Here is a 16,160-nt window from a genome sequence, read left to right as displayed (position 1 = left end):
AATCAAATAAATATTTATATTCATGTTCCTGTATTTAAAAAATGAACATTTTTGTTTGTTTGTTTGTTTAAAATTTAAAAGAATATAATTGAACAAAGATATAAACTTTTAAGTAGATTAATTATCCATATATTATTTAATTATTTTCTATTATTACATAAATAAACAGACATAAACAAACGTTCATTAGTTAAATCAATGAACGGAACATGTGTCGATGTTCATTCGTTTAATAAATAAACGAACATAAAGAACTTTTCGGCGAACGAATAACTTATAACTTATGTCAAAATTTATAAGCAGGTAAAATAAGGAATCCGAAACACCCGAAAAAATTTGATTACGTAACCATAAGTGGTACAATTATACACTTTCCAGCATTATATAAACCGACCCTCCCAAACCCTTTCTCCTTGGGTTTGAGAAAACCATTATAATATAGAGGTTTTCTTTCATCTTCTTCAAACCACCCTCGAGCCCCACCATTAATAAACCTCTGCAACCAACAATGACGGTCTCATCTCCGACCAACCACCAGTTCGACCCAAGCGCGCCGCCGCCGTTCAAGGTGGCGGACATCCGCGCCGCCATTCCCGACCATTGTTGGATCAAGAACCCTTACCGGTCACTGAGCTATGTCCTCAGGGACATTTTGGTCATTTTGTTGTTAACCGTTGTTGCGGTTGTGTTTAAAAACTGTTCATGGGTGTGGCCGGTTTATTGGGTTGCTCAAGGGACTATGTTTTGGGCTGTCTTTGTTCTTGGTCATGATTGGTATTTATTTACTGTGCATTGTTTGTTTGTACTTTGTGGATTGATTGTTGTACTTTTTTTTTACCATTTTAGATCTGAAATCTTGTTTTTTTGGTTATTTTTTAGTGGTCATGGAAGCTTTTCTGATAACCCTAATCTTAATAGCATTGTGGGCCATATCTTACATTCGGCCATCCTCGTACCCTACCACGGGTGGTAAGTTTGTAAAATTACCTATTTACCCTTTTGGTGGTTTTTTTACCCGACTAAAATTTTAAGGCCCTCGGTAATGGGACGATAAAATGTCCATTTTGGGGCAATAAATCTTTAGCACACCGCCCCCAGGACGACAAAGGGGCTGGGGGGGCTAATAATTTGTCGCCCTAGTTCACTTTTTTTTGTGTGTGGTATATGCATATATATTGGGCTACAACACAATTACAGTTTTACGTCAAACAGAATAATTTTTTTTTATTTGCTTGTTTGTTTATGTATAATTTATTTGTTTTTTTTTTTGGAAAATAGGAGGATTAGTCATAGAACTCATCATCAAAACCATGGTCATGTCGAAAATGATGAATCATGGGTGCCGGTAATATTTTTATTAGTTTTTACTAGTAACATAAATATCTAGATTTTGTTAATATTATTTTCTGCATAAATGTTATTTAATATGATTTATTATTTATTTATATAATGTATCTATTCAGTTATCGGAAAAGACATACACGGCATTAGATGCTCCGACAAAACTGCTCAGATTCAAAGTGCCTCTACCTTTATTCGCATACCCATTATACTTGGTAATATATATTGATTCATCATGTTGCACTGATGACTTGTACTGTACAATTTATCAATGCGTACTAGCTCGACTCGTTTTGTCTAACAATATTTGTATGAAATGAAACAGTGGAAAAGGAGCCCTGGAAAATCAGGGTCACATTTTAACCCGTATAGTGACATGTTCGCCCCGAATGAAAGACGTTATATTGTGACATCGACGTTGTGTTGGACTCTTATGGTTGCGAATCTAATCTATTTATCAACTGTTATTGGTCCAACCCTACTGTTCAAGATCTATATAGTTCCTTATTTGGTAAATATTGTTTTGTTTTCGTTTTAAGGGTATTTTTATCGTACTTTTGACTAATTTGTGTTTTTATATGTAGATTTTTGTAATGTGGTTGGATTTCGTTACTTATTTACATCACCACGGGCACGAGCAAAAGCTTCCTTGGTACCGTGGCAAGGTAAAGATCAACTTAGTCAATATTTTTTATAATAATAATAATAATAACTAACATGTCAATCTATTCAATTTAAGAGTATCTAAAGCTTTTCAACTTGTTTATAGTACAAGTGTTGAAATTGTCACGTCTAGCAAACTATATTGCCTGTTATATGTTATAAGTTAGGAATTAACGATTTTTGTTTTTAATTATTTCGAATAGGAATGGAGTTATTTGAGGGGAGGGTTGACTACTGTTGACCGGGATTACGGAATCTTCAACAACATTCATCATGACATTGGCACTCATGTCATCCATCATCTTTTCCCACAAATATCACATTATCACTTAGTCGAAGCGGTATATATCTATCTATAATCTATCTTGTCTAAGTTTTATGTTTTTAACTCGTGATCGTCTTCCTTTCTTGTCTTTTTTAATTTATTACGTGTTATGTAGACAAATGCTGCAAAGTCGGTGCTTGGGAAATATTACCGAGAGCCTAAAAAGTCGGGTCCAATACCTCTTCACTTGATAGATAACTTGGTTAGAAGCATCAAACAAGACCATTACGTTAGTGATGCCGGTGACATCGTTTATTACCAAACCGATTATCGAATGGTTGGGAAGAAGGTCGAGTGATTGATCATACCTAGTTTGAAGATTTCCTTATTGGAGAGAAGTCTTGAAAGAAAATAAAACTTACATTAGTGTTATTTATCGTTGGTAATGGATTATGGAAGTTATGTTATATGATTTTAATTGGTGAAAGGATCATATTTATTAAACTTCGTTTTCTTTTGATTTTAGTGCTAGTAATTGTCTAAACCTAATAAATAATTTTAATAGCATCCGTACTGATTTTTATGTTGTATTCCTGGTTTTCCCGGCAACACCACCACGGTAGAAAAACTATTTTGAGTCATGTTTTAAACTGAGACCATAAATATTTCAATCTTTAACTATCAGCACATGTCATTATAACAAAAGGCTAATTACAAAAGTTCTTTATAGATTTAGTTATCGATCTTTAAAGTAATTTTGACTTGAATATTTAATTAAATGTTATGCTTCAAGTTGTGTGATAAGTAGGTACCCAAAGTACAATTAAACAACTTACATATATAGAATCTCTTATCAATACTATACTTCATGGTGATAAGCCAATTATTCTACTCATATATGAAAAAACAGTTCATATTTATATCATAAGTTTTTAATATTCTGATATATAAAAGAGAAAAACAGGTGTCGACCAAGTGATGTTCTTGTGACAACACAAGCTGTCGACATATCAATAGTGACAACCAACGACCTTCAAGTAATCAGACACAATGTGACTATTTTTTCTTCACTTATTAAATGCTTGTTGTACCAACAATTTCTTAGCATTAGTCACTAATATTTAACTTTATCAAAAGATTACACATAAAAATGTCTTTCTTGCGAGACGATAATACCATATAGAATAATTATGGTACAAATAGTGTACCATATAATGTAACTTGCATGATTAGTAACCGTATTTGATTGGTGAAGGTTGGCGGTGGCCAATCGGCTGATGCAATGTGACATTTACTAAATTCTGTTCTAATAAGCTATGGTTACATAACCTACAACTCTCTCTGGTGTCATGTTAACATGATCTACGGCTATAACGTCATGAGCAACGACAGCGATGACAAAAATCGAGAGGTGTGAAAATAAATAAAATAAAATTTTTCTTAACCCACTGAGAATATTATATGTATTAAGAAAGCGATGATAAACTTTAAAATTTTATTCCGCTTTTATATGCCCGTTAATCTTGAATCTGCACCAAATATTTAAGATTTAAAAAGTCAACTTCATTTAGATTCTTAACCAAAGCAATTCGACCGTTTATCTGATCCACAATCATCGTACCCCTCTTAAACTCGTGATTCAGCTTTGATATACCTTCCTTCAATTCCTAATGTTTCCCACCTATTAAAGTTCTTCTATCTTTATCCCAAACTTTTATTCCTAATAATTTGTCTATGAATCTAATAACGTCAAGAATGCCTAATACCACTTCTAGTCACATATTAAAAAAAGTACACCTCACCGGACCAAAATCTTCCATCTTTTGTTAAAGAATAACATGCCTCGTTGGACTTAACTAGATCAAGTAATATGAACAACACCGATAATTTCGTGGTAACGCACTACGATTCTTTCAATATTGTTAAAAGCTAACAAAATACATTACCTTAACATCTCTATTTATACTAACCTTAACTAATTATTTTTCTCGGTTTAACCATTTAGCCCTTCTACTTGTTAACAATTAGGATTAACCCTTCATTTCGATGGTCCAAAACAACCTATCAAAACCGCAACCTCTAACTAAGGAACCAAATAAAGAACCCTTTAGGCCATTGTTTGTGGAGGGGCTTCGAAGCCTCTCTCCACAACACCCGACTACGGTTTATCACCCCTTTGTTGCCCCATTATATATGTATGTATGTATGTATGTATGTATGTATGTGAGAGAGAAAGATGCAGGCCCCACACTCCCCCATATCGCCCCTTCTTCACAATACCCCCACACAAGGGCGAAGCTTCATGAGGCCCGGGGTGGCCCCGCCCCCCTGTTTTTTTGCGCATTAGTGTAAATTTAAACATTTTCGGTCGAAAATTTTTATACGTAGTATAAGTTTAGCCTTTTTCGGCCGAAAATTTGAGGGCCCCCCCTCGTTTGTGAAATTTTGTATACATTTTGAGCTCGGTCCGCCCGGTGCCTCAGTCAAACCTTCGCCACTGCCCCCACAACACCCCACTGTGGTGTATCCCACTTACTCATAGAACGCCGATTTGAGTCCTTGCGCTCAAGAACCTCTATGTTATTTACTTCGTATAGGACACCAGTTCAAGTCCTTGCACTCATGGTTTATTTCTTTCAAAAAAATTTAAATAAAAGTATAAAACTAATATATACGTGTGTGACCGTCCATGGGACATATGAACATAGTAAATTAGTAATGATCGAATATTACAAATATACAATCACCTCTCCACTATGTAACACAAAAAAGTTTGTATGCTTCAGTATCTTCACTAATGAAGAATGTATACGAGTACAAAGAGAGACATAAACATAAACAAAAGTATAACACAAAATCCTAATTGATAAAACCTAATGTACACTAAATTATTAAAGTTTAATACATGAGATATATTTAAAGCAACTTGCACATGACAATGGTTCGCAAACAGTCACAACCTTTAGAATGGACACGAATCGAACCACCCCAACTGAGAAGACACCAACTAAACTGTCGTGACCCTCGTTTCGGCATCTTTAGAAACTATATACTTACATAAACATAAGAGTATAAAATCAAAAAATAATAACATTAAAGACTTGATTGGCCATGAGTGTCACAAATGTTTGGATGAAAAGATATGAAAATGATTCGAATATATTTTGTAGCGGACACTATGCAAAGAGATCTACTTTTGGACCACCTAGAAACCATTCGTACAAACGGTCCCTTTGCAAAATACCCCATCCAGCGTGAATCATATCGTTTGGTTTATTTTGGTTTTCTGTGATGGCCCAATTATGAACTGTTATTATTTTTGTAAGATTTGGATTGAATCAAATAGTTCTGATTGGTTTACTTTGGTTTGATTTTGTTTGGTTGTATATGGAAGTCATGTTTACTCTCAATTCTTTTACATGTGGTAAAAACAATTGGTTTTTCTTTTTACTAGATAAAGATTTACTAATATACTTGTTTATGTACAACATGATTGTCGTTTCGTATTTGTTTCCAACAGTGGCGGACCCAAAATCTTGTTATTGGGGTTAAACATTTTCGGTTTTCGACTTGTTGTACATTTGTCAAGAAGGATTTATTGTCAGGTCATGCTAGACATATTGAGTCAATCGTCGAAATGATCTGGGTTTAGTTTGAAATGAAATATAAGGTTCTTTCTTTGTTTCTTAATTTCATTTTTCCCTACTATTTCATTATGCTTAAAACTAATGCTAGCAAGTTAACATTTAACAACTAAATAATAAACAAACAAGTAATACTTATGGGATTTACTTTAGACAAATGGATCACATCTCTAGCTATTACAAATTTTGAGATCCTGATTTTCAAAAACATAAATTTGAATTTTTATCTATAAAAGATAAATACATATATTTGTTAATTCAGTACTTATTCTCTTTGTCATCACACTAAATTGGTCCTTAAAATCAAAGAAATTGTCTCTTAACGGGTTTAGAGTGTAATTATTTAATTTTGAGGTTCAAAAGTTGTTAACTTAATACTTGAGGGTCTAACTATGTTAACCCAAAAATTATGTGAAAAGCTGGATGACTTTTGGAACGCCACATTTTTTATTTTTTACATTAAAGAAGAAATCCAAAATAAGAAACTTCACCAAAAGGTGTATAGCGAATTATCGATGATGAAGATTGAAAAAGACCAAGGAAACTTAACTTTAACTTTTTTAGCTAAATTGAAGGTCTAAATCAGTGTGATCACTTCAACCTCTCAATTCATTTTAGTGTCTCAATCCATCTTAGTGACTGAAAACATTACCAAACTATCTTTGGTAAGTTCCAAAATTTCAAAAATCTTAGATTATAGGTTAAAAGCTAAGATAGGAACTTATGGTGAAATTTAAAAAATTGAAACCTAACTCATGATCATCGTTAAATATTATTACAAGTGTGTTTACCGTGTTGATCTCGAAATCTCAAAAGGTCGGTACTGTTACCCGATATCATTTGCTCATTTGTTCCACACATAACATTGGGCTTCAACACAAAAGTAACAAAAAAAAAAGTAGATGGATTAATCATCTAACCATATTTCATTCTCATTATATCACCCAAAATTATTTTTATGAGATCACCATGGGTTTACTCAGGTTTAGATTATATATATATATATATATGCTAAATATATAAGAAAGAAAATTCCATGGGGCAAGACCGGCTCTGAAAAGAAGAAATTTTTTTTGGGCCAAAGGCGAAATTTTTTTGGGCCTTAAATAAAATGAACATTTCTTTTGGGTTTAAACAATTTAATTTAAAGTGCGCTTACTTAGCTATGATTTGAGTTGTATAAAAACCTGTGTATAAAAATAAACATTAAAATGTCTCAACTAAGACTAGCACCCACGACTTTTTGGTTAGATGTCATACCTCTTTGTCACTAAAGCAAGCTAGTGGTTATGAAATTATGTTGAAACATTGATTATACATAATTTTTTTTTCATAAAAATACATATAATTTTGTTTTTAAAAAGCTTCGGACCTATTGGGGTGTCGGACCTGTGGCCGTCGACTACCCGGTCACACCCCTAGGCCGGCCCTGCCATGGGGAACTTGACCCTGCAACCTATGGCTACTATTCAACCCTGGTTTTCGAGCATGATTATTGCTGTATTTAAAAGACACTATTTGCTTACACTCACAAAGTCATTATAATCGAAACACATTCGGGTTGGCAGGGCATTTAAACATGACACGATCTTATGTTGAATTAATGTCTAACGAAGGCTTTAATACCTCGATTAGGTGTTTATATATTATCAGAAATACGATTTACAAGTGTTCATGTTTATTTGATTTCAAATTTCTAAAAAAGGTATGACTACAACTTTTTTTATTCGTTTATGAAACATGAGTATGGTGGGCTGGGCTGGATTTGCACCAACAACGCCTTATTGGGCTGTATGTAATTATAATTGGGGTTGCTTGGATTATCCATAGCACAAGTAGTGCATACCCGGCTCAAAACTTCAAATTGGGCCGTGTACAAATTCCATCACCGGTTCACGGTAGACGTGCACAAATCGGGTTCAACTGGAAAACCCGAACCGGTTCGAAACCGGTTTTTTCACACCGGGTTGTAAAATGGAACCGGTTCCAATCAAGAACCGGTTCGGTTCCCGACCCGAACAGATGCCCAGATATGCTAACTTTTAAGAACCGGGTAGGGTATGAACCGGAACCGGTTTTTACGTAAAAACCGGTTCCACCGGTTTTTTTTGAAATTTAAATATCATAGCCGTTAGGAACCGGTTCCAACGGCTATATAGCCGTTTTTGACCGTTGGAACCGGTTTTTTAACTATAAATAGGTTATTTTTTACTCTAAATAGCAAGGTTTGTTTGTGTACTTGTTAAACCAATTCCAAAACTATAAAACACACTCCAAACCACAATTAAACTTAAACCGACAACAAATGGCAACTAATGATGACCTTGTTATGGTGATCGAAACAACAAGATGCCCCGATGTTTGGGTTCATTACGATTTGTGTCTCATGACCGACTCACATGAGTTTGCACGTTGCAAATATTGCTCGAAGTTTCTTAAAGCAGGGTCCAACTCGACATTACGAAAACATACGAATAAGTATTGTCGAGAGAAAAGAAGGTTGGAAGCTAAAAAAACGGAAGTGGGAGAGTCGTCCGGCTCTACAACCCAAAAATAAGTATTCCCGGATTAAAACGACGGACTTTGTTTTTTTATGTTTTAGTTGTTATGTTTAGTATCGTTTATGTTTTAATAATGTTTGTAATAGTTATTTTTTAAATAAATAAAATGTTCGTCGTTATTAAAAAAGTAACAAAAATTAATCATGAGTAACAAAAGTAATTATAATAAAACAAATCAAAACTAAATATTAGTTGAACAAGTTACAAATAATTTTACCAAAACAAATAATTACAACTCTTCTTCGTCTTCATTCTCGTCTTCACCATCGTCTTCGTTATTGGAAGAAACCCCGTCCTCGTGTCACACCCTCAAAATCCACTAACGGAGTTTTACCGTCAGAGGGTGTGAACTAACAGGATCGGAATCATCAGTTATAATCAAACCATAAAAACGTTTAAATGAAAATAAGTGCGGAAGCGTAAAACCATAGAACAATGTTACGTCACGCATGACGTTTTAAAAACCAAGGATAACAGTTAAAACAAGTTTGCATAGTTAAAAGTTAATCACACAATGCATGTTCCTAAACCGCGCGCCCGCCTCGGCTACCTGAGAAAAACATACTAAAAGTGTCAACACAAGGTTGGTGAGTTCACAAGTTATATAAAATAAATCATTTAGCGTTTGCGTTCAGCGTTTTACATTAAGCGTTTTGCGTAACCACGTTACGGCGTTTTGCGTTAAGCGTTTTGCGTTTTGCTTAACCATGTTACGGCGTTTTGCGTTTTGCGTAACCACGTTACGGCGTTTTGTGTTACCAGATAGTGTTATGTCAAATTATATATCGATAGGTAGCTAGTCTATACAACAAGTATTACTAAGTGTTCGACACCGAAGCTGACTCGTTTAGTAAGTGCCTTGTCACCAGGTCCTCCAGACCATGGTACGTGTTAGCCAAAATTACACCCGCTCGACCTCCAGTCGAGTTTAGCGTTGGGTGGGGTTTGTCAAACCCAGTAGTACTACTCAACAGTGACTCGCTATTCAAAATATTAACCGGTTCGATGTGTAGGACTTCAAATGTTTCGTTTGCCACTTAGCCTTTACAAGTGATATATAATTTATAACAAAATCTTAAATGCGTTGTGGAGTATGTTATCTCCCCCAAGTGAAAAGCGTTTAAAACAGTTTAAAAGAGGGGAAAGTGAAACTCACTGTTTGCGAATAATTTCCCAAAATAAATCACCAAGATGCGCGTCACCGAAAAACTCTCTCTAACGTTCTAAAACAACAAAGAGATTTTTCTAAGTGTCTGAATATTGTCGAGTCTCTAGACCCGGCACATAATACCTATGCACATATCATGTTTCGTGTTTCGTTTGTGAATCGTGTGTGACTTTCACAAGTGTTTTTGTGACACATCACATGTGTAAGCAATCATACACGTGTCATGTATTCATAACGTACATTACTAGCAATTATTCCCCGTAAGGGCATTTTGGTCAACAAATAACAATTAACTAGCCATTATTCCCCATAAGGGCAATTTGGTCAAATCATGGCAATCAATTAGCAACTATTCCCCGCAAGGGTATTTTGGTCAAAACATAACAATTATATAACAAATATCATATTTCATGCATTTTTACACAACTCAGCAGCTAGTTTCACCGAGACATAAATCCTACTAGAAAGATTGTACTATTTCACCGATCATAGCATCTCAATTAATTTACCAAAAATCATCACAGAAGCACATATGTCTTAGGTTTCCAGAACATATTTTATTACATTTTTATTCCTCATAGTTTTCTCACAATCATCAAATCATTACAGCAAACTCATAACAGTCAGATTCATGCACAACAGAATGTTATTTGCAATTCCCGTTAAACGAAAAATCCAATAAATGCAAGACCACTTGGGTTTGGTTCCTAACTCAATGAGTCAACTTCCAGAAGTGGAACCAACCCAATTGGTCTCGTAGTTCATGAGATATAACATTTCCAACATAACCTAACAGCAGGTCTAACAGCTCAGCTTTGCACAAGGTTTTTGTAAAATCATAAAAGTAAACTTATACTTGTCCAAAAATTACAAACTTATACTTTATAGAAACTAGACTCAACCTAGTTTACTGCAGTACCCACAATCTCAACCAATTTTCACGTTTACACTTCGTTACAGTCACTTAAACATTGTATACACATTCTGTCCAGAATCTGTTTACATCCAAACTCAACATAATAACAATCTATGAACTATCATGCATCCATATAACCCTCTAGACCCATAAACACCATCCATGCACATCAATTTCACATTACATACAAGATTAGGGTTTGTGTTTGAACTCAAATCAAAGACACAACAATCACCATACAACAAGATTCAATCTAGTTATCAAATCATCATCCAAATAACAACAATCATGTTAGCTATGTATACACTCAAAATCGGCAGCCTAGGGTTTGTTATTAACCCAACAAACATCAAAATCAATCAACAAGAATGTAAAGGATGATCAATTATACACTCCTAGCACCTAGTTATTGGATTAAACGCTTGATTTCTTGATGTATGTGTGTGTGGAAGTGGACGGCAGCAAGGATGAAGTGGGAGGGGGGGGGGGGCCGATCGGGTTGGGAATAATAATAATAATAGTTAGGGTTTTATTTTTAATGTTATATTTATAGACACACAAGTTACACTCAAGTCCCTCTACTTTCAAGTGTTGTTTTTCTAACTTAACTAACTTAGTTCTTGTTTCTTGTTTAGCATTACACACAATATAATCAAGTAACACATATGTTAACACATAATTATCACATAATTATTATGTTGACGTTTTTCGTTTATTTATCAATCGTTCGCGTCAACTCGTTTGCGTTTCGGTGCAAATCCCGAAAGACTACACACGTAGTAAGTGTTAAGCGTCATTTAAACCCTAGTTTAAATGTAATGAAGTGTGTGTTATAGATTCAACGATCTTAAGTTTGAATTGACGGAGTTGAGTTAACGGAGTTAACCTGAAATTGACGATTGTCACATCATTCCCATGTTAAAGAATTTTTGTCCCGAAAATTTGAGTCAAGTCGTGATGAGAGTCTGAAAGAGTAAAAAAAAAATTTCAGTTTGTCATACTCCGCCTCCTCATCATGAATATAACGCTCTATTGGTATTTCGTCTTCAAAGTTCGCCTTGTGTTGTACACGATCCACCGCATCCAAATGGTCCTTTAGGCAAATGCAAACCTCTAGAGACTCGGGAGTTAGTTTTGTTCTTCGCATAGATAACACCCTCCCACTAAGAGAAAAAACCGATTCGGAAGCAACCGTTGAGGCTTGTACGGCAAGCAAATCACGAGCCATGGCGGATAGAATGGGAAATTCGTTTTGTTTACCTTTCCACCAAGCCAACAAATCAATATTGCGAATTTCGTCGACCGTTGCGCCCTCAACATAGTTTGCTCCACTATATCGACCAAGTTCGCTACTTGGTGTGTTTCCTCTTTGCCTCTTAGATGCCGATTCACGAATCCCATTCATCAAGTTTATAAGTGGGTCATTGCACGGCCTACTAGTTGTTTTTTTCACAAAAGACGATCTCGTGCTTGGACCATACATTTGAAAATAATGGTCATAAAGGTCTTGAAGGTTTTTGTTGAACTTGTCCTTCGCTTCCGTCGACAACTTCGGGTCAATCTCGTGCATACCTAAGTTGTCGAATATTTCCTCAATCGTTGTTTCAACCCCATTAATATTCCAATAGGGGTTTAATGCGGCGGCACAAGTAAATACCGGCGGTATGTTATCAAAATATTTTATGAACTTTTATTTCATCACCGCAACAATATTTTCGAAGAGTTTGTTCTTCTCCGCAAAGCTTTTAAAAACACAAGACATATAGTACAATTCTTGCAAAACCCAACAACTGGTAGGGTAATAGACTCCCGATAATTTTGTTGTTGACTTTTTGAACACGTCAAGATACTCCAACAAATAACCGACTTGGACCCAAACACTTTCCGGAAACATATCGGCCTCGCGTTCTTCAACAAGATTGTTATGAAAAGCTTGTAAAGTTTGGCGTTGGGCAAAAGCACACTTTAACATATGACAAGTTGAGTTCCAACGGGTTGGAACGTCCCAATTCGGCCCCAAATACTTTCTTTCAACCGACTTGCAATAGTTCTTATATTCAAGATGTCTTCTTTTACCACTTTTGAAGACATCTTGTAACATAAGTCTAAAGTATTTTAAATCATCATAAATGTTTTCATTGTCAAGACCTATTTGAACAACCAAGTTGATGATATGTGCAACACATCGGACATGAAAAAAATCCCCGAAACAAGGTGGTGAATATTTAATGATAAATTTTTCAGCCGCCTTAGTATTGTTTGAAGCGTTGTCAAACGAAATCGAAAATATTTTATTTCTCAAGTTGTAAGTCGTTATAACTTCATCAAGTAATTCAAACAATTTTTCGGCGGTATGTGGGAACGGGAAGTTTTCAAAAGCGATGGTGCGTTTCATCAATTGCCATGTCACCGGATCAACCCAATGAGCGGTGACACATATGTATGATTCGGGCAACCCGTGTGGTGCCGACCAAACATCGGTAGTTAAACTAACCATGGCTTCTAAAGAATGAAAAGACTCGATTAACTATTTTTTAGCACACTCCCACAACCTGATACAATGACGTCTTAAGGTAGTACGACTTACATGTGTGTATCTCGGTTGTAGAGTTTCGCGAATCAACGACGTCAACTCCGGGTCATCAAAGTGGTTAAACGGCAAACCTCGTTGAATAACGAACTTTGCCATTCTATCTTGAACTTGAGTCGTGTTGTAACGAAATAGTGTACCATCTTTACCCAAGTCAATTTGATCGGTCGTGCCAATCCCTTTCAACGCCTTGCAATATGGCTTCTCGATGTGCTTTCTCAAAGTAGAGTTGGAATCGTGCTTTAATATTGAACCACATAGTTTGCAACGAGCCTTTTGATAACCTTCGTCATCCACAATCAAATCCCAATTCTTCCATATGTCTTGGTTGCGGTTATGGTTGACTACCGTAACAACCCTTGGGTCCTCCGTAACAGGAACGGGGGCAACAAAAGCACTCTTCTTAGCCTTCTTGTTAGTTTTTTTGATGGGTGCCACAATAATATTTAGTTGGATGGTCGGGTAAAGGAACGGGTTTGCTAAAGGAGTAGTATTTTAGTTTGTTTTTGAGTTTGGTGGTAAAACAAGTGGCGGAAACAAGTTATATATAGGTTTGGGCATCAAAAACCGGTTCCAACGGCTATATTAGCCGTTGGAACCGGTTCCAACGGATCTATTGTCTCAAAAACCAGTTCCAACGGCTATATTACCGTTGGAACCGGTTCCAACGGCTAATTGGTGTCTAAAAAACCGGTTCCAACGGCTATATTACCGTTGGAACCGGTTCCAACGGCTAGTTTGACTTTTGTTTGACCCTTCAAAAAAAACCCGTCGGAACCGGTTTTTTCAGGTACGAACCGAACCGGTTCCAATTAAGAACCGGGTAGGAACCGGGCTGGAACTGATACTGACATACAAATAGGAGAACCGGGTACGATTTTCGGGTACAAAAATACCCAAACCGGGTATTGTACCAACCGGGTTGGAACTGGAACCGGTTCCGGTTCGGTTCCACCAGTTAGGTTCCGGAACCGGTTTTTTTGTGCACGTCTAGTTCACGGTGTTATATCTTTATTAGTTATTACAGAAGTTTAAATTGGGCCTGTCATCATTGCAAACATGAATCACACCAAAATCTTATTTGTATAAAGAATCAAGGTTGTTGTTTCCTTTGAATTAAGTTCAATTTAAAAAACCGGGACAATTACATACTAACGGCGGATAGACGGGCAACAAGCTACGCCGTTACCCCCTTCTAAATAGCAAACCCTACCCTACTAAACACAACGTTCCCTTTAGCATGGCGGAGTTACTGCTGACCACCTGCTGAACCCGCTTAAGGAACTGAACCGCGTCAGGGCCGAGAGCGCCAAAGGTGTCAAAAGCAAACAGTACGAACACGTGCCGATTCTCAAGGCAAGCTTTCTCGTGCTTAGCTAATTAAGTTGTATTCGTTCAATAATCAAGTATCTAATATTCTAGTTTCTCCTACAAATCTAGGGATGGCAAAAATCCCGAATCCGACGGGGAAACCCGAAAACCGGCTTATTTCGGGTCGGGTCGGGTTTTGTTTTTTCGGTTTCGGGTCGGGTTTCGGAGATTGTTTCGGGGATTGTTTCGGGTTCGGGTTCGGGTTTGGGTTCAGGTACCCCCGCCCCGACCCGCCCCGATATAATATATATAAATATAAATATAAATAATATATATATATATATATATATATTAAAAACCTACATCCAGTTTCAATTTCATATCTGCATATTGCCCCGCCGCCCCCGATTGTGTGATTCACACTTCTCTCCGGCCAACGCGGCCGTGAATCCAGCTCTCCGGCAATCCAGCTCTCCGGCCCACTTCTCTCCGACCGACGCGGCCGTGAATCCAGCTCTCCGGCAATCCAGCTCTCCGGCCGACTTCTCTCCGGCCGACGCGGCCGTGAATCCAGCTCTGATCTGTTCGGAAGAGACCGAGGCATATTGCCGCACCATTGAATATGAAATGGATGTGGAAGAGGTAATAATATTTATAAAATTTACTATTTTTGTAACATAGCTTTTATTCTTTTAACTTGGTTGATTTATTGATAAATATTCTTAATGTAGGTAGGTACTAAAGAAAGTGGCACGACGACTTTGGATGATTTGGTTTGATTTGGTATTTAGATTTGGTCGCAAGTTTGTAGTTTGTGTATTTGGCATGATTTTTCGGCCATGTAGACTTGGTTTTATTTCCTTTGTAACACATTGTTTCAGCTTTCATGTGTGTGATGCAGAAGTTTATTTCGATAAATGTTCAGTTATGTGATGAACCAATTTCGGGTCGGGTCGGATCGGTTTCGGGTTTTCGGGTTCGGGGACGGGGCGGGTCGGGGGGTACAAAAAACCAAACGGGGAATCCCCGAATTAAACCCGACGGGTAATGGGGCGGGTACGGGGATGGTTTTTGGTTTCGGGTTCGGGTTCGGGTTAAGCAAAACCCGCCCCAAACCCGCCCCGTTGCCATTCCTATGTAACAAATCCAAAAAGTAACAACTGAATATTAAAATCGAGTGTTAGAATATTATGTAGGTTTGCGTAATATTTTACACAATATGATTTTGAAAGATGAAAGTGCAACAATGTATTTTTATGGAATTGTGGGACAAAAAGCATACGTTTGATTAGATCTCGTGGAACATTTTGCAAGGACACACATACCCATCATGATGAATAGTTTCATTTTTTAAAATATAAAATATTTTTTATTCAGTAAAATCACCAAAATAATAATAAAAATAATAATCTATACTATATATAATATGGCAATAAAGGACAAATTAAGACGTGATTTTAAGTACTTTACAAAGTTTCAAGCATAAAGTACAAGTTTAAAGAAGGACAAAATATTCTTTCTAACATAAAAACTCACGTGCATTCTATATTTTTTCAAAATATTTACAATATTTACCCCTTAACTTTAATTAACTTTTGTAAAATTAAAGAATAGTTACAACTTTAATTCTTCATCTTTTATGTATATATTCTTTATATTTTCATTTTTAACTCAACTACCCCCGCGATTTTTAAACGGTCA

The 16,160-nt window shown here is 36.3% G+C and overlaps 1 protein-coding gene across 1 annotated transcript; it reads left to right on the top strand.

Annotated features, from left to right (window-relative positions):
• Positions 1-441: 441 nt before the first annotated feature.
• Positions 442-2,773, top strand: LOC143597153 (acyl-lipid omega-3 desaturase (cytochrome b5), endoplasmic reticulum-like). The gene is made up of 8 exons (XM_077075740.1): positions 442-774; positions 880-969; positions 1,279-1,345; positions 1,464-1,556; positions 1,667-1,852; positions 1,926-2,006; positions 2,208-2,345; positions 2,445-2,773. Exons 1-8 carry the CDS (start codon positions 509-511, stop codon positions 2,625-2,627), a joined length of 1,104 nt encoding a protein of 367 aa, XP_076931855.1. The 5' UTR covers positions 442-508; the 3' UTR covers positions 2,628-2,773.
• The last annotated feature ends 13,387 nt before the right edge of the window (positions 2,774-16,160 follow it).

Source organism: Bidens hawaiensis, unplaced genomic scaffold, assembly GCF_021521415.1.
Source record: "Bidens hawaiensis isolate Kalapana, Puna unplaced genomic scaffold, B.hawaiensis_p1.1 tig00047656_1, whole genome shotgun sequence".
Lineage (NCBI taxonomy): Eukaryota > Viridiplantae > Streptophyta > Magnoliopsida > Asterales > Asteraceae > Bidens > Bidens hawaiensis.
This window is presented reverse-complemented; position numbering and strand designations above follow the sequence as displayed.